Source organism: Nesoenas mayeri, assembly GCF_963082525.1.
Source record: "Nesoenas mayeri genome assembly, chromosome: 1".
Lineage (NCBI taxonomy): Eukaryota > Metazoa > Chordata > Aves > Columbiformes > Columbidae > Nesoenas > Nesoenas mayeri.
Window position 1 is genome coordinate 51,433,725 of NC_137541.1, and position 18,768 is coordinate 51,452,492.

Below are 18,768 nucleotides of genomic sequence, written 5' to 3' on the forward strand. Positions count from 1 at the left end.
TTCCGTTGGTCAGTTCTAGTCACCTGTTCCATCCACCCCTCCTCAAACACGCCCCTCTCACAATGGAACGTGGGAAAACTTATCAGTCTTTCTTCGCTACCATAGTAATAAATCTAAACATGAGCTTCTTCAGCATTCCGTGGGTCTCTTATCAGCACCGAGTACAGCATCCTAGGAAAAATATGCAGGCTAAAACTCAGAAAAGTACAACCACGTAGAAGAACTTAGCTGAAAGAAAAATCACTAAAAAAGAACCAGTCTTGTTTTTAACAAAACCAGGACACCTATATATTTCAAAATTTCAGTGCCCACCACATTTCTGAAAAAAAAAATATATAGAGAGTGTGTGTACTCAAAAGTCCACTGTGTTACCCAACTAATTCTGTTACATAACAGGAATGTCATCCTCTTCATTTTTCTCTATGATTTAATGAACACTCACATTGTCACATTTAATCACACTTTTAATCACACTGTCCGCATTTTAGATGTCATGCAGACCAATTAATAACCCAAACCAGCGCTGGTAATTCCTTGATATTTTGAACCTTGTTTAGTGGCTGTTTAAGAGCCACTAAAATCATACATGAATAAAAGCACGTCATTCCCTGACTGTGACAGCATGGTACAAGTCAAATGAAGTAACACATAGTTAGATTAGAGATTCAGTACTTCAATATGATGTGGTCTACTCACATCATATTTATTATATCATTTACTACTCGTGGCCAACTTCTTGAAGGGATCAAAAAAAAAAAAGCACACTTCATAAAAATGGGGAAAAGGGAGACCGAATCATTTATTTTGCTTACATTTATATAGAATAGAATAGAATAGAATAGAATAGAATAGAACAGAACAGAATAGAATAGAATAGAATAGAATAGAATAGAATAGAATAGAATAGATTAGAATTATTTCGGTTGGAAGAGACCCTCGGAATCATCGAGTCCAACCATAATGTAACCTAACTCTAGCTCTAAACCATGTCCCTAAGAACCTCAGCTAAATGTCTTTTAATCACTTCCAGGGATTGTGACTCCGCCACTTCCCTGGGCAGACTGTTTCAATGCCTGACAACCCTTTCCATGAAGAGATTTTTTCCTAATATCTAATCTAAGCCTCCTCTGGCACAACTTGAGGCCATTTCCTTTTGTCCTATCACTTGCTACTTGGGAGAAGAGACCAACACCCTCCATGCTACAACCTCTCCTTTCACGTAGCTATAGACAGCGATGTCTCCCCTCAGCCTCCTTTTCTCCAGTCTAAACAGCCCCAGTTCCCTCAGCTGCTCCTCATCAGACTTGTGCTCCAGACCCCCCAGCAGTTTCATCGCCTTCTCTGCACTCTCTCTAGTACCTCAATGTTCTTCTTATGATGAGGGGCCCAAAACTGAACACGGGATTCAAGGTGGGGCCTCACCAGTACAGTGGCACAATCACTTCTCTAGTCCTACTGGCCGCACTATTCCTGATTTGTGGAGAACTACAGAAAACTCTCCATTCAAACAGCATGATAGTGCAAACTGATCTGATAATTTTTTAAAGAGATTAATTCAGTGACTACTGTATAGCTTTCAAAGTACAGCTTTTATATGCATGAAGAGAACACAGTTTTAGTCCTGAGAACCAAACAGATTTCCCATTTTTACCTAGGTCCTGTTACAATATGTCAGGGCACGTGTTTTCCAACCTAAAACTTGTGTGGAAATGGGCTCTCATTTTGAGCAGAAATGTAGAAATAAACATTTCAGAAGACTGACACCAAACCCACGTGAATAAATCCTGCATTCAACCTAATCTAAAATCAAGGACTATTATTATGGCTCTTCTGTAGTAAGAAGATAAACAGTGATTTGCATTCAGAATTTTGTAGTGTTTTGTCTTTTTAATAGGAATCAACAAGGTTGAAATCTGTGTGCTGGTAATGGCAAAGTTGCAAAAATAAATCCATGATCACTTAAAAAGCATGGACAATTTCTAATATTATTTCCAAAGAAAAGAATAATAAGAAAGAAGGTACAGTTTTGGGGTTTTTTTACAAAATTGGATCGTATGAAAACATAATAAATGAAAGATTGAAACTCCAAGGAAAATGTAGTAGATAATTATTTCGTATGTTAAATGAGTTGTATCTAAATTTGTAGGAAAGCAAATCATTTGGCATAGCTTGTGTTGAATGTAAAATAAAAATGATAAAGCCTTACCATTCTTTCTCCATGCAGAGATTAGTTCCTTCGTTCATTCCTGAAATGAACTGTGGTTCAAAGATGGAAAATCCAGAGGATATTTTAAACTAAATCTCCCCAGTGTCTCTGAATCTGAATTTTGTGTGGTTTGGGGGTTTTTTTGTGTCTGACAAAATTTTTCTTTTCTTTCAGTAGGGTGGGGTTTGGTTGGTTGGTTGGTTGTTTTGGGTTTTGCTTGTTTGTTTGAGATTTCTTTTTTTTTTTTTTTGGGGGGGGGGTGCAGATTCTGCGAGGCTGTTTGTATTTTCATTTCATTTCAGCTCACTCAGTACTGAGCTGTGTGCACAGATGAGTATTGAGGCTATGAGGTCTCATAATTTCTGTGGCATGCCCTCAGCTTGGAGACTAGTTATGTATGATTTCTGTATATTAGGTCACAAAAAAATAAACCTCACAGGCCTTTCCTGGGAACAATAAGCAAAGAAAGCAGCAGTTGTTACAGCAGTCCCTAGAGGCAGAGATTGAATGACCAGCGAGCTGTGCTGTCCCTCCTCTGCACAGTCCTGCTGCCAATACATCTGGCAGTGCTGCCCGCGTGTCCCCAGGGCCTCTGCCCCCGGGGCCCCATCCAGCCTCTTCTCCAACTGCATCTCAGCTGCTTCACCAGGGGAAGACCTTGACTTTTTTTGTTTGTTTGTTTAAATTTGTAATGCCTAGCAGTCCTTTCGGCAGCTACAAATTTCTGGTGAATTTGTTTTCAGGGCTTCAGCCTTCTCTTCAAAGGTAAACATGGGATACATGAAGAGCTGTCATTTTGAGTCAGCTGTTTTTCAGTCAGACTGAGTGTTATAGCTCAAGTCTTAAGACAAAAAGAGAAACAGCAGCTAAGATAGACTCTGAGATAATGTTTATTCAGATGGCATCTTTTCTTTCTTGGGCTATCATGAAAAACGCTTGTTAGTATCCTGATGTTATAGTATAACATAAAACCAGTGCAATCAACTGAATAATTTTCACATAGTTTTAATTCACTTCAGTTCTCAATTGACTTTATAGCCACACAACTTCTACATAAGCTTTAAGAGTGCAGTTGTGCCTGTCAAACCATATTAATTATGCAACAGCTACTACCTTCGGGGCTTCCAAAGTATGACTGACCATGCAAGATTTCTGCTGCAAACAATAATTCCAGATGACAGTATTCTTTTGATCCCTATATATGTAGGAGGGAATTGCACGAGTGGAGGTCATTATCATCACATGTCATTTATTACATAACTAGATTAAAAAAAACATATGGTTTGCTTTGCTTCCAACCTGTGGGAGAAACACATTCCCTGGAGCATTCCTTTGTCATATCTCAGGGACACCTTGGATGAAAAGAGTGTATTTGAAATTAATTTTTACTTGTAGTCTTGGAAGCATAAGTTGAAAAATGAGTTGTTATGAGGTTTAATCTAGTTATTAATTCATCAAAGCAGATGTGACAGAAATGATAATTTGTAAACCTCTAAGGCAAACTCAGTTTTACTTTGGGACTTTCCCTGTAAAAGGCTTATGATACAGACACTGAGAAAAAACCAAACAAATCCCTGTCATCATTCAGTTCAGAGACAGCCAAAGCTCTTGGTGACCGAGCAGCCTCTGGTACTTCAGATGAAGAAAGTTGGCCACTTTAGCTTCAGAGCTATGAAGAGGTGACTGCCTGTTGTAAATGCTGGTACTGCAGAGAGCACAGAGGAATTTCAGAGAGCAGCAGCAACTGAATAATTAAAAGTCTTGAAGGGACCGTGCCAGCAAGTCAAGTAAAATACTGGACAAAACAGCCCAGCTAAAGTGAACACGAGGAGTTTCTATGAATATAATCTGAAGATATTCCAAAGCTGAGAGGGCACTGTGTTTGGTATGAGACTCTCTGGGAGCAGAATTTTGAATAATCTTTTGTTTTTAAGCAAGGGAAAACTTAAGTTGATGATCAAACAAAATTCCCCTAAGAACAAGCTCCATGCTGCTCAGCAAACTAGTAGGAACTCCATTCCTTAATTCTTTGACATTATATTGACCAAAGCATTAGGGACTGTACTGCTGGTAGGAGGCTTGCCTTGGCAAGGCAAAGAACATACAATTTGATTAACTCCTGTCTTCCTCTGTTTCTCAGGAAAGGAACAAAATCATGTTATATCAGACTACTTGGCCTTACTGTAGTTAAGAACTGGAATTGTAAATCACCAGATGATGCTTGTTATCCTTTTCACCACCTGTCACCCATCCGGTTGCCCAAGCATATGCCAAAATGTCTATTTTAATTCTAACTGAAACAATACAAAGAAATGAGAAAATGTAAATAACAATGGCATACTACATAGTTTACACAGCAAGTTTATTCTGCGAGATTCTGAAAATATTATAGACACTTATCTGTGCTTACAAACTCTATGTTAGTAACAGGAGTTCCACCCATAGCGCTGTAAAGTGTCTCTTAGAGGAATATGAAGAAAGAAATATATATATGTGTGATTTTGTGCTTCCTAATTCTGATTTAACCTGTCTTGAGATTGCTGGCTTTCTATTAAACATGATATTTTCATTTGATAAGTAGCATTAGTTATAACCTTAAGGGCAGGAGTTTTTTAAATAAAAATCTGGACAACATAACACTGCTGGACTGGCAGTTTCTGAATCCTAGAGTAAGACCTACATGCAGACGTTTTAATGATACTTTTGAAAAGTGAGAGAGGAATTTTTAAAAGTAAATCTCATTTTCAAAGCTAAGTTAAGGGCTTTAACATCAAAGTATGCTGCATAGCCTTATAAATTCTTGACTATAAGCGTGTGAAATGAAAACACTGATTAGGAGGTATGACACAAAATATCACTACATGGTTCATGTGATCAATAGCTGATCTAAACCAAAATCTACTGAGGATATTAGAACAACACTTTCCTTACTACCGTATGATTTGCATGGAGATTTACTGTGAATCCAGTTTCAGCTGCTGAAAAATGAAAACAAAAAATAAAAAAATGCACAGCTTATTTACACATTGTTGGAATATCACTTGAAATCTATTTGAATACTTTTTAATATGTTATTAATAGTACCATAGACAATTAACTATTTAGAACCTTGATGGAAACAGAACGAGCCTAGGAATAGCTACTGAACTTCTGTTGATCACACTTTAGTTCAGATAAAAGCTGCTTTCAGCAAGTCAAGGGGAAGCAGCAAACCAAGCCCTTTTGAGATCATTGTTAGCTTTTGTCTTGAATAAGTAGATTTAGACTCAGCTTCATCCTACTGGCTGATAAGATAAACCACCTGGACATGTTTTTTTCTTAAACCGCTTTCTTTGGGGGGCAGGAGGAAGGCATTAGGAATGACTTCAGTTTAACACCAGGTGCTTGTGGGTGCTCCTAAGCATTGACTATTTTGATCAAACTAAAATTAACTTAATATTTAAAAATATGTATATATCTTTGTTAAGCAGTGATGCTGTTCATCAAGACATTTTCCCAACACATGATCACAAATTTTAAAGGCTTTTCATCCTTTGTATCAATGTTTTTGTGAGACATGTAGCATTTTCTTTCTGTAAAGGATAATATGAACCACCATAGTTTAGAATATGTTGTGCCTGCCTATCAAAAATAAACACATATGCAGTGAAACCTTTTCATTATTGAAATGAATGACAAACCTGTGTCTGCCCTTTGTACAGAAAAAAAAATGCTTATTGTTGAAGAATAATGGCAATGCTAACATCAAGACATTTCAATAGGAATTTTGGCAACTGAAAGATGTGGTTTTCAGAAAACCTATTAGTTGTATGTGTAAAACTTATAATTGGGAGCAACTCAAAATCCAGTTTCATTTTATGTTGTTATTTCATAGGAAACTCATTTTAGACTAACAAACGTGAATATTGTTCTGACTCATCACAGCCTTTCATTATAATGTCCAAATGCTTTTTTATAGTTCAATTCATATATAGAGTAAAAATGAAGGGTTGTGGACTTTTGTTTGGTTTGCTTTGGTTTGTGTTTTTTATTTTTTCCCCACAACACATATATTACTTATGTTAATCTGATATTAGACAGATTTTATGAGTGAATACCTTACTTTTTTCTCTCATACCATATTGCAACAGCTGCTTTACAGAGAGGCAAGAACACCTACCAAGTAGATGAGTTTCTTAGGGATATGGTTTAGAGGTGGACTGGGCAGTGTTAATGGTTGTCCCTGAAGATTTTAAAGGGAATTTCCAACTAAAGTGATTCTGTGATTCTATGTTGAGCTGAACCTCATTATGTGTGAAATGTGGTGTCTCTGTTGCTATGAAATAGGCCACTTCTGTTCTTCTTCTTGTGTGGTTCTGGTAGCTTATATATGGGGGATGTTCCCACCATCTTGAACCTACTTTTGCTTCTAAGCTTAACTCAGTGTTTCTCATAGGTGCTTTTTATTAGATATGCCTAAATTTACATAGTTTTGATAGATGCTGATGGTTACATATGCTATTTTAGTTTTGATGATTTCTTAATATTATTTCAATTCTTAAAGTCTAGAATGGTTATGTATTTCATTATTCTTGTGTTTACATCTTGAGTAACTTCATATATAATTTTCTTCCACAGGAATTTGCTGCACTGACAAAAGAATTAAATGCGTGCAGGGAACAGCTGCTTGAAAAAGAGGAGGAGATTTCAGAACTAAAAGCTGAAAGAAACAACACAAGAGTAAGTATACAGCAGACCTTTTCTGGATAACATGTATATGTAAAGCAGGAAGAATATACTTGTGTATAAACTTAGATATTAATTTGTATAAATAAGACAACAAAATTCCAGCCTTTTAACAAGTATATGAGACTTGCAAGATTCTAAGTAGCAGCACGTATCTACCATGCTACAGTCCTGGAGGAAATAAGTGTCTGTGTTTGCAAGATATACTACAAAACCAGCAGATTTTGTATATAACATGGTAAGTTAATTCAGTTTAAATGCTTTCTAAAGCAAGGGACTCATGCAGCTTTCCAGGCCCCAGCATCTGCCTAAGTGGCCTGCATGTATCCTTATCTCTTATCAAGGCAAAAAGCAAGGTTATAACAGACCCAGCTTTCCCTTGTGCCTTGGATTTGATCTGAATAAGGATGAGATGAAGGCTGCCACACATATCACAGTCAGTCTGTTGTTTAGTCTAGATGCAGCCATGTGACCCTTGAAGTAAATGTCATTTGTCATATAGCTGAGTGAGGACAAGATTTCAGCCTTAAATTTACTATATTTTAATTCAGTCAGAAATTTTTATTGTGTCTGGGAAAAAGAATATGTGATAGCACCCTCTGAAAATTCTCAGAATAAAATAATTTGCATGCAAATGTCTGGGTAAGACAGAAAAGGCAGAATTGAGCAAGAAATGGAAGATGGGAGCAGAGGAGCCTTTATGGGGTGTAGAAAAGTATGAGAAAAGAGATGGAGTAGTCCCAGATCAAACAGAAGTCAGGCTGGTAATGAACATGTGGAATAGATCTCAGAGAGGCTGAATACCAAGAATCTATTGAAGAATGAAAAGTATTGAAGATTAGAAGATTTAGGCTATGAAAAAATATGGGAAAAGGAGGAGATGTTACAGTAAACAAGAGGGGAAGATATAGTCCAAGTATTAATGTGGAAGGAGAGAGAAAAAATTTGGGGACATGCCTTACCAAACCTCTAGGATTTTCATTAATAAGTTATCACCCTATCATGTCACACATACATTCTTGCCAGGATGTAAGCTGTCATATACTACATTAGTTGCCAGAATTTGCTGTACAAGTCATGCTGTCTTTTATAGGCTCATGTCTGCTTCTTTTATAGGGAAAAAACAGCATTTTATATACAAAGCTGTTGTCATCATAATACAGTCTTAATGACATTAGTTTGGAGATTTCTAGCAACTTTCATTGAAAAGGCATCGCCTATAAAGTGCACTTTGCAAACTGAGATTTATACTGTTATTAACGCAAAATAGCATGAATATTTTATAAGAGAAAGTTACTCCAAAAACTTTCTGTTAATTAAATACAAATTCTGATAAAGTAATAGTGTGTGGAGGACCGCTGATACACTTTTGCAATGAGGAAATTAAATGTCTTTCCTTACATATAAAGTTAGTCCAGCTTCTTTCTTTGATCCCACTTGTGTTTACACGTAGCCCAGCTCTAGCTTGACTGTGCTAGCGAGGCTTACCTGCCCTCCCAGGACACACTCACGTAGAACCACATGTACTGGAACTACTGACTAGAGCAACTTTTGTCCCAAGTAGCACTTTCTACTACTTTTAAATAAAGATGCTGAGTTCCAAATGCTCAGATTGCTGTTTATGAATTTTTTAATCCAACCTTTTATTTCCCTGGGGTAACTGTATAAAGATACTGTTTGAAGTACCTACTGCTTCAAACTGGAGATCAACAAGAAGAAATAAAAGTGCCAACTCTGTCAGGTTCTGACTACATTTAAATTATGCCTCACAGGCGGATTTTCTTTATTCTAGACACACACCTATGCATTTGTTTATTTCTTGGCAACAGCCTCATACAGTTTTTGCCAATCTCCACCAGAATAAACAAAAAAAAAATCCATTGAAAATGACAACACACATCCTGATTTGCTGCTCTATGCCAAGCTGCACTGGCAGACCCTGACAGTAACATGTATTAGAGAAACACCACAATGGAATTATCTTATTTGGGGCCCATGCACTCCAGGCCTCAGCCAAAATACTAGAGTTTAATTTTTACCCCAATACATAATCAAATTCCTACTTAATCCTTCTAGCACCATTCTTAAGCAAAGCTTCCTAGTGACATCTTGAATATATATTTTTACTGCATACCGTGATTAAATTTTTCTGACATATTACAGTAGAAACTTGTCAATAACTTTGTACTTTCTTCAAGTAGAAACAAGTCAAGAACTTAGTTGGCAACTTTATCAATACAAAAGGCAAAATAGAAAATGCAGGAGCATATGTGTATGTATTGATTGGTGTGGCATTGCTGACAGGAAGACAAACGGGTTCTCTCTGGAAAATCATTGCATGGGACTATGTAAACATATACAAAAATATCCTAATAGAAACTGTTCCAGTCTCAATCTGTATTCTTTAAAAGTAGAAAAAGTTTGTAGAATTAACTTATTAAATCATAATATGATTATGAGGAAATTTGGGCTATGGTTTGACAGCTGAAACAAAGAATCCATTACAATACTGATATGGATTAATCTGATGATGTTTTTTTCACTACAACAAAGAAACAGACACATACATATGCTTTTTGCATAGAGCTTGAAATGTTTCTTAAATTGGTCTGAAATATTTTAGTTTAAGCGGTTTTAGAAACAAAAATTAAGCCTATATTCATGAATGAAACAGCAGTAGCAAAGACAGTGTCATTGCCTTTCTTTTACTTAATACCTCAGGAGCTCAACCATTTATTAAAGTGAACAAGGCTGACTTAGATTTCCTTTTATTCATATTTCATTGTCTCAATTCCTTAGTGAATGGTTTATGAAATATCTTCAATTAGGCATTACAGTCTCATAATACCCACAGATAAGAAATTAACCCTATATTTTATTATTAAATTTCCCTTTTATTGTATTGGAAAACTGTAAGAACATATTTCAAAGTATGGGTTTAACTCCTTTATTTAGCTGATTTTCTTAGAGGTCCTTTTACCCACATCATTTTGATAGGTGCTGAAACTCAATCGGGCACTCATTTTCTTTTTAAAAATGATAACATGAGTTCTTATATTCTGAAAGCACTATACACATAAAAAAAAGTGTAACTGTTTCCCAAAGTTCTGTAAAGGCAAAAGCATTATTTCAGTAATGAAAATGACAGTAATTTTCATTATTTTTGCCTCAATATTATGATCTATCTTCTAGACTCAAGTATTTCTTCTTTCAAAATAAGAACTTCTGTCAGAGGAAACAGGGTGACAATAGGTAGTAAATGTAATATATAGTAATTCAATACTTATATTCTCAGACACTGTATAATCTAACAGTTATTATATTTATATTCATTATTCTTGTAAAAGGCCTTTTCTTCATATCTATTACTTTCTATCATTATCCTGTTTATTACATTTTCTTTTCTACTTTTGCTTCCTATATATGGGTTTCCATTAAGGTTTTAGGCTGCCAGTATTTTCATTCCTGTCTTGGATGTACAGAAGGACAGACATTGGACAAATGCTGTAGTTAGGCTGCAACTTTCTTCTTTCAAAGAAAGATTTTCACCAGCGATTTACCATTATAATGATTTGAGGTCACCCTAGATAACCACAGGTGCAAATTTCCACCACTGCAGAACAATGATGAAGAAAATGACTGGTTTTGCGACTGGGTTTAGAAATAATCTTCAGCTCCATGTCTGCTTATTTTACTTGTCTTCTTTGCTTGCACCAGAGATGATGATTCACTGAACAATGTTCATTCCCAATATAGATTGAAAGGAAATTCAATTTTGCCTGTGCTTGTGAAAATATTAATCTGCACCACAAAAGTGAATTGCCTTCTAACTGAGTTGCCCCATTCCTCTAAGGAATCCCTTAAGCTAAATCTGTCTCATTTTAGTAAATCCCTTATATTTTATATTGTCCCCTGTATTCCATTGTTTATACCTCTTCTTTTCTCTCCATCACCCTTTCCTGATACTTCAGTTTCTCAATTTGTTATCCTGCTATGAACTTATTTTTTTACAAACAGGTTTGTTGAAAACAAAGTTAAGATAAAATATTTTGTATTGATTAAAATCCAAGTCTTGTAGTAATACAAACTCTACTGAGTCACACTAATTTCAACTTACTGAGTCATCATTCCTGAAAAAGAATGTTTTAACTTTTTTCATTTTCCATATGCAAATCAGTGTCCATGTAGTAAAGACGGTATAGTATCATATATGTAGGTGACAAGCTACACTGATGTAGTTTATATCATTAAATTTAACCATGCATTTTAGAGAAATCAACCTCTTCCATAAGTGCTTTGGAAGTGATTCGACAAATAGAGGAATCTGAGTATATTCTAAGAGTTTTCTCTAGTTTTCATTAGCATTTTAAAGATGCTTCATTCACTCACAATATATGCACTAGAGCATTTTTTAGTCCTTAAATAATTATTTTGAAACATTCTGTAAGTCCAGAGCTCCAGAGGCCTTCGTCCCATTCAGCTAATTATCCACACAGCATCTTGAGCATCCTAGAATTTGCCTAGCATAAGAGTAAAATTCATTTGTCAGATTATTCCATAATTCATTGTCAAGCTTATGGTTTCCAGTAGGAAAAGCACAGCAACGATGCGTGGGTGATTCTGTCCTGCCTGCTGCCCTTGATCTTCATCTTCTTTTCTCTGCAAGTTGCCTGTCCCTCTGAGTGCTCGACAATTGTAGTAGCTTGACACAATGTGAGGGAGCAGAAAATGCTCAGCAGCCCATGGTCTTTATTAATGCCAGAGTTTAATTGCAACATACTAAAACCCCCAAAGCTGTTTCTAGCAATTCTTTTGTAGTTCAAGTGAACTACCAATACTATGACGATGTTATGTGGTGCTCTAACAAATATTTGGAATAGTAGTTATTGAACTCTATAGGGGGACAAGACCTCAGCATGCCCACATACCCACAAGATATTGCAATTTACTTCAGTCATTAAACTTAAACTTTGCTTGGACACACCGTTATCTTCAATGTCACTTTTATATGTTTATTTGTCCTTTCTCCCATCATTGTAGCAATGAGATACTTCGTAGTTCTGACAGTGTAGTTACATTTGCTGTTCTCAGGGAAGTAGGGAAGATCTCGTACTTCTTTTTACTTTTTTTTTTTTTTTTTTTTTTTTTTTAAATATAATTGTAGCTGGGGCACAGATAGATAAAATAGCAGTATCATTTTAGCAGAGCAGGGGGAAAGGATTTGCCATCAGGTGTTCAGTCACAGTTAGGTGTTCTAACCCTTGGGTTATACTTCCCTTTCAGCACAGCTGGGGCTAATGCGGCACTTGGAGATCTGGTTAATATAATAATGCTCTCTGCTCAGCTGGATTTGCTTTAAGCAGCGCTCACAGAATTTTAGAGAAATAGAGTTGACTTTTGTTGAAAAGTAAAAATAAGAAATTTTTTCATGCCAGAAACCTATGTCAGCATGCCATCTTGAGACACTTAGGGCTGACAGTAGAGAAAATTCCAGTGTTAGGAGGTAGTTTCTGGAGAAATGTACTGCCGCAAACTGCCTAGCTTGAGTGAAACAGAACAGGAAGAAAAAGCATGAAATGTTCAGAACTAGTGAAGTAATTCTCCATGAGTATTTTGACACTTAGCTAGACATCAGCTCATCTGTCTTGATACAGTAAACAACACAATATTTTGCGCTTGATATATTTAACGACTATGAAATCTATGCAGGTATTGAAATATGGCTTTGTTACCTCTAAAATTGTAATTCTAATCTAAAGGCAAAATTAACTTTCGTCTATATTAGATGGATGACTCTCATTAGGGTTAGTTTTATGTAGTATACATGTTTTGATCATGGCAGTAACTTAACCTAAAGTTAAATGTTATCTGTTGCTGTACAAAGGTCTAAGGTGCTGCTCTGTTCATCGCACATAGTAACCTCATTCATGTTCAACCCATTAGAAATTTGGAGTTCCCACCACCCTGCCCTCTTCTTGCACTTGGAACCTTATTTAACTTTTTTTCCCTCATCATTCTTTTCTATCTTCATTCTTCCTTCTCTTAAAAGGACTCTTGTCTTCTGTCCATGCTGACTTCAAATTCCCTCTTGAGATTGTCTGTCTACACCAGTTCAAAATGGGGTGCTGGATATATATTCTTTTTTTTTTTTTTTTTTTTTCCCCCATGTTCCTTATTTATCTGTGTGCTATAGGTAATTCATAATTCCTTCTATCATTGAAGTATTTTCTATGCCAATAATTTTGTGTCACCATCACTTTTCCTCTCTCCTAAACCAGATTTTCTCATCTTCCCTTCCAACTAAGACTTGTACACAGACTCTCAGAATTCTCCTTTCAAGAGAGCAGTGTAGGGGAAAGGGACCTGGGGGTCCTGGTGGACAGCAGGATGACCATGAGCCAGCACTGTGCCCTTGTGGCCAGGAAGGCCAATGGCATCCTGGGGTGTATTAGAAGGGGGGTGGTTAGTAGGTCAAGAGAGGTTCTCCTTCCCCTCTACTCTGCCCTGGTGAGACCACACCTGAAATATTGTGTCCAGTTCTGGGCTCCTCAGTTCCAGAAGGACAGGGAACTGCTGGAGAGAGTCCAGCACAGGGCAACAAAGATGATGAAGGGAGTGGAGCATCTCCCTTATGAGGAAAGGCTGAGGCAGCTGGGGCTCTTTAGCTTGGAGAAGAGGAGACTGAGGGGTGACCTCATTAATGTTTACAGATATATAAAGAGTGAGTGTCAAAAGGATGGAGCCAGACTCTTCTCAGTGACAACCAATGATAGGAAAAGGGGTAATGGGTACAAGCTGGAACAAAAAAGGTTCCACTTAAATTTGAGAAGAAACTTCTTCTCAGTGAGGGTGACAGAGCACTGGAACAGGCTGCCGAGGGAGGTTGTGGAGTCTCCTACTCTGGAGACATTCAAAACCCACCTGGAAACAGGTGTTCCTGCTCCAGCAGGGGGATTGGACTAGATGATCTTTCGAGGTCCCTTCCAATCCCTAACATTCTGTGATTCTGTGAGATGGGGCAGAGAGTAGGCCGCAGCATTAAAAATCAACTATTGACTTGCTCTTCTCCAGCTATCTCCTAAATAACTAGCTGTCCTAGAAATTTCACAAAGATATGTGAATTTAGACCAAAATTCAGAAGTTCACTTCTGTTCATGGTAACACTTAACTGTGTGTTTAAGTACTGCTATGAACAGATACACTCTGTAAGTATCTGGAAGCTGTTCTTATCTCATCTGTGTTACAACCTTACCACATCCCCAAGCCAAGTTAATGATGCCTCTATAATTAAGTGATCTCTTCCTATTTGCCTATTACTTTGGACTGCCTCAAATAAGTAAAAATTCACCTATATTTGCTTTCAGTCCTACAGGGGTCAGATGACAAAGATTGTGAATTTCTTGCTGATTTGGTCTTGATAAACACAGGCTGTCACTTGAATTGAGAAATGGCAGAAATACCCTCCTGTCTTGAACTGTATGGAATTATTGCAATTCTTAAATTATTAACATTATTTGCATATATGTTTACTATTTTTTGTGAATAATACAGTTATTGTAACATAATAACCAGGTGCAAATCCAGAAACAAGAACCATGTTTGAAGCAAAGATAACATCAAAACCTAATCATTCCTAACTTAGTAGCAATACATTATAACTGTAATGTGATTATGATCTGATTTTGCTCTTCTGTGCCTATTAATTCGTCTAACAATAAAGGTCATTATGAAGCTGAGAATAATTATGGATTACAGATAAATATATATCTTTAGTAACAGTAGCTATATTAAGAACCACATTGAAGGAGAAATAACGAACAATTATCCCTGTAACTTTCAAACTTCCAGTTCAATGACTTAGATATAATTGTATTTGGTAATTACAATACATTCAATGTGCATTGTGATTCATACTTTTAGCTACTCTGTTTTAACCCTACGGCAGACCAATTCTCTTTTATGTTCAGACAGTAAGAACAGCAATGGTAGATCTATGGAAGTATAGACAAGCACGGAGCTTTCTATGCAACATCAATATGTCATTTTAGTTTTTCATTTAACCTCTAAGCAATATTAAAAAGTAATTGAATTGAAACTGAAAAAGTATTTCATGTTTTTAGAATAGGTTATTTACAGGTTATTTTACAGATATTTATGATAGCCTGGAATTTATCTTCATAAACCTTTTTGTTTTCCATCATGTTTGTAATACAAAGTAACAAACACCATTAGCATTTAGAATAAATACTCTTAAAAATGTAATAAAACATAATGTTTACTTTTACATATTTAAGTAACTTCCAGTATAAATCAAAATATATTACAGTTAATGTGAATTACTTATAAACTTCTTTAGTATTTTTGAATGATGCTTTAGGCTGACTTTGGTTGTTATTTGCTCGTTAATGCTCATCAATTATTATCACAAGTAATACTGTAAATATGTATTGAATTTAGTTACATAGTTAAATACCTTATGCTGAGTGATTTGTTGTTCTCGGTTTTCATGCCAGAGTTTTAAGTGAAATCATGAGTAGATTTCCTATTTGTCTACTTATTCCATCTGATTTAGAATCATTAAATGTTGTCAGTAATTCTTGCAGTCTCTCCCACAATGAGGTGGCCAAGAAAATCACCATTTGGTACCATACACTTTGTAGCTAGAATTTCCATGGCACTTAGATGCACAAAAATTGATAACCTTTTATGTCAAATCCAATAGCTGTTACTGGAGCATTTGGAGTGCCTTGTCTCAAGACACGAAAGGTCACTGAGGATGACAGTGGTGAAACGACAAGCACAGTCTCCCTCAGGAGTTTCCAGTGAAGTTGAGGTCCTCAAAGCTCTGAAATCTCTGTTTGAGCACCACAAGGCTTTGGACGAAAAGGTACAGTATGGAAAAAAGCTTACTAAATACACTCTTCAGCTTACTTAACTTTGCCTTACAATGCAGCAGAGCAACAGTGTTCTTTATTTACTTCATGGAATATGTCCTGTACTTACAGCATTTACACGTGTCCAGAGAAATTCATAAGAATATATGACCAATAGCTGTAATGCACTTCAGGTAATTTTAGCTGTCTTTTGGAGGCAATAGTACTGACTATTCAGAATAAGCAAATCTCACCCCCACCAGACATGATTCTCCTATTTACCATTAAATAAACATGACACCATGGAAATTATTGTCTGTACATGCTTTCAAGTTATTGCTGGGAAAATGCAGGTATTTCAGATTTAAAAAACAGAGTAAAAAGGCAGAACAAGATCTTTCCAACTACATAAAGGAATTGCTTCTTAAATTTTTTTAGGAGGAAAACCTCCTGAGTTTCAGAGGTGTTTTTAGCATTTAATACATAAGCACAGTGTTCCCTCTACAAGTAGGGTAACCTAAAATAGACCTTTCATTATCAGAAGTAATAAAGGGCTTGCATAATCAAGATAAAAAACACTGATGATAACTGCATCTAGTCATGCTAATGAAGGGAGTCTTTCCACTGGATTTGTCATGTGTCCTCTGCTGGAAAGACTCTTCTGTGTGAATGAAACTTTGTGCAACTATGGGGTATCACCTTGAGCCTTGCTTTACATGAATTCAGAAATCCAGTTTATGTCTAGAAACGACATGCTCAGAAGGTGATGTATCTGAATTATAAGTGCCTCAAAACTACACATGCAGGGAGCATGTGAGAACGGTTGCTCACAAGCAAAGAACCTGGTTTCTTATGCAGTCTGTCTTGGATGATTTGCTTGGGCTGGTCTCTGCAGCTGAGTCACTTCTCTTGTTGAGATGGCTGGGTAAGCAGGGCAGACACTGTGCAGCACAGCGTCTGAAGCCACTGATCACACAGTTGAGCTGTGTTGTGTAGAAGCAGTTAATCGGTCTCATAGCAATAAATTTAACTTTTTTAAACTCAGAAATATGCTCAGAAAGTTGGCTATATTTAAGGAACTATTAAAAAACCCCAGCTTTATAAATAGGGTATCTGTAGTTATATAATAATATTTATTTTCATTGATGATAAAGATGTGAAACACTGTGAGTTATGAGTCATATTACATGAACTATCAGGTTCAAAGTTAAATGAGTAAGTTATACCAAGTCCAAGCTTATTTTGTCTTTAGCTATACCTCTTCAGTTATATGTTCTATTCAGCTATGTAGCATGAAAGCATAAGCAATTTATTCTGGTAAGCTTTTGGATGTCATTAAGACTTTCAAAATCCTAAACTATTAAAAATACCTTCTGAGGATTTATAGGGTTTATGGCTGAGCCTTGATCTTTTATCCAGCACTTTAAACAATGATAAAACTGTAAAAATATTAGGGAGCTCTCCTGTTTTAATGCTTTTTGACTCTGTATTGGATAAATATCAGAAATAATAAGTACTAATCTTTAAATAGATTCTGATTATTCAGCAGTTATGTACTTCTTACACATTTTCTTTTGTGAATGTTTTAGTGTGCAGGTACCATACACTTTATTTTACATCTCATTTTGAAAATTATTGTACAGAATTAGATTTAAGTTGCATGTGATATTTTGACCTATGTATCTGAAAATTCTATTATTATATTTCTTTAATGTAATGTAACATGTTAAAATCAGTATTCAGTTCATTTAAAAATTTTGGAGTGGCACAGATACACATATTATGTACATAATGGGTCTCTGTCCCAGTGGTAATAATAATTATCAGTGTAGAAAAATCAACCATCTGCAATCATATTAACGAGGTATTTGTTCCATTATAAAACACATTTTAAAACTGATTAGCAAAAAATACTTTTTCCTGTGCGCTACTCATCTATGCATTGAACCTTTTAAAAATTTTGATATAATAAGTAATATTTTTATAATATAATCCAAGATCAATCAAGAAAAGAGTTCTGGATGTTAAAGGAATTTGTTATAATCCTAGCACATGTTATTTTCGGTTATGAATCCTGTATAAAATTATGTGTTTGTCTTACGGTATCTCTCTTTAGAAGGATTCGATCAAAGACATTTTATATATCACCCAGACACCCGATGATATAATGCTATCACATTATACCACACATTGTCAGCATTATTGGTCTTCTTATTCAAAAATAATGGAAGTGAAAAAGACTGCGTACACCCAAATGTGCTAAAAAACCTTTATGCCATGTGAGGCACCTACTCTACACTTTCTTTAACAGAATAATTATATAAGTTAGATTCATTTCAGACCCTTCAGAAATAAGGTATTACTCCACCAATGGAAATCAGTTAAAGTTATTAAGAGGTTAATAGAATAATGTACACTAAAGCTCCTAGAGGCCATCTGGCCCAACCTGCTCAAAGCAGAGCCAACTGTTTCAGGTTGCTAAGGGTCCTGTCTAATCATCTTCTGAATATCTTCTGGGAGAAAACCTATGCCGGTGTTTCACTACCCGCACTGTAATTTTTTTCCCGTAATACCTAGCTGGAATTTCCCTTGTTGAGTCTTGCACCTGTTTCCTCTTGTGCTGTGACTGTCCATCTCCAAGAAGAATCTGGCTTTGTTTTCTCCACATCTTCTGGTTAGCTCATTATAGACAGCAATAAGGTCTCCCATGAACTTTCCTTTCTTAAGTTTAACCTGACCCAGCTCTCACAGCCTCTCATCATACACCATGTGTTCCGGCCCATGACCAGCTTGGTGAGCCTTCACTGAATGCTGTCAGTGTCTTTCTTGTACAAGAGTGCCCAAAACCAGATACAGTCTCAGAAGTCCTGAGGGAAATAATCGTTTCCCTCAACTTGCAACTTTTGCTGATATAATCTTATGTATGTCTGGCTTTATTCACCCCTCAGTCTTTTCTGCAAAATT

General features: G+C 36.2%; 1 protein-coding gene across 4 annotated transcripts in view; it reads left to right on the forward strand.

Annotated features, from left to right (window-relative positions):
- Nucleotides 1–18,768, forward strand: part of PPFIA2 (PTPRF interacting protein alpha 2) — a gene marked incomplete at both ends in the record, with an annotated part of 303,052 nt that overhangs the window by 183,005 nt on the left and 101,279 nt on the right. For all 4 annotated transcript variants that reach the window (XM_080355800.1, XM_080355801.1, XM_080355802.1 and 1 more), the window contains 2 exons: nucleotides 6,824–6,925; nucleotides 15,654–15,818. In XM_080355800.1, the coding sequence (XP_080211926.1) occupies nucleotides 6,824–6,925; nucleotides 15,654–15,818 (267 nt within the window). The remainder of the gene's footprint in view (nucleotides 1–6,823; nucleotides 6,926–15,653; nucleotides 15,819–18,768) is intronic.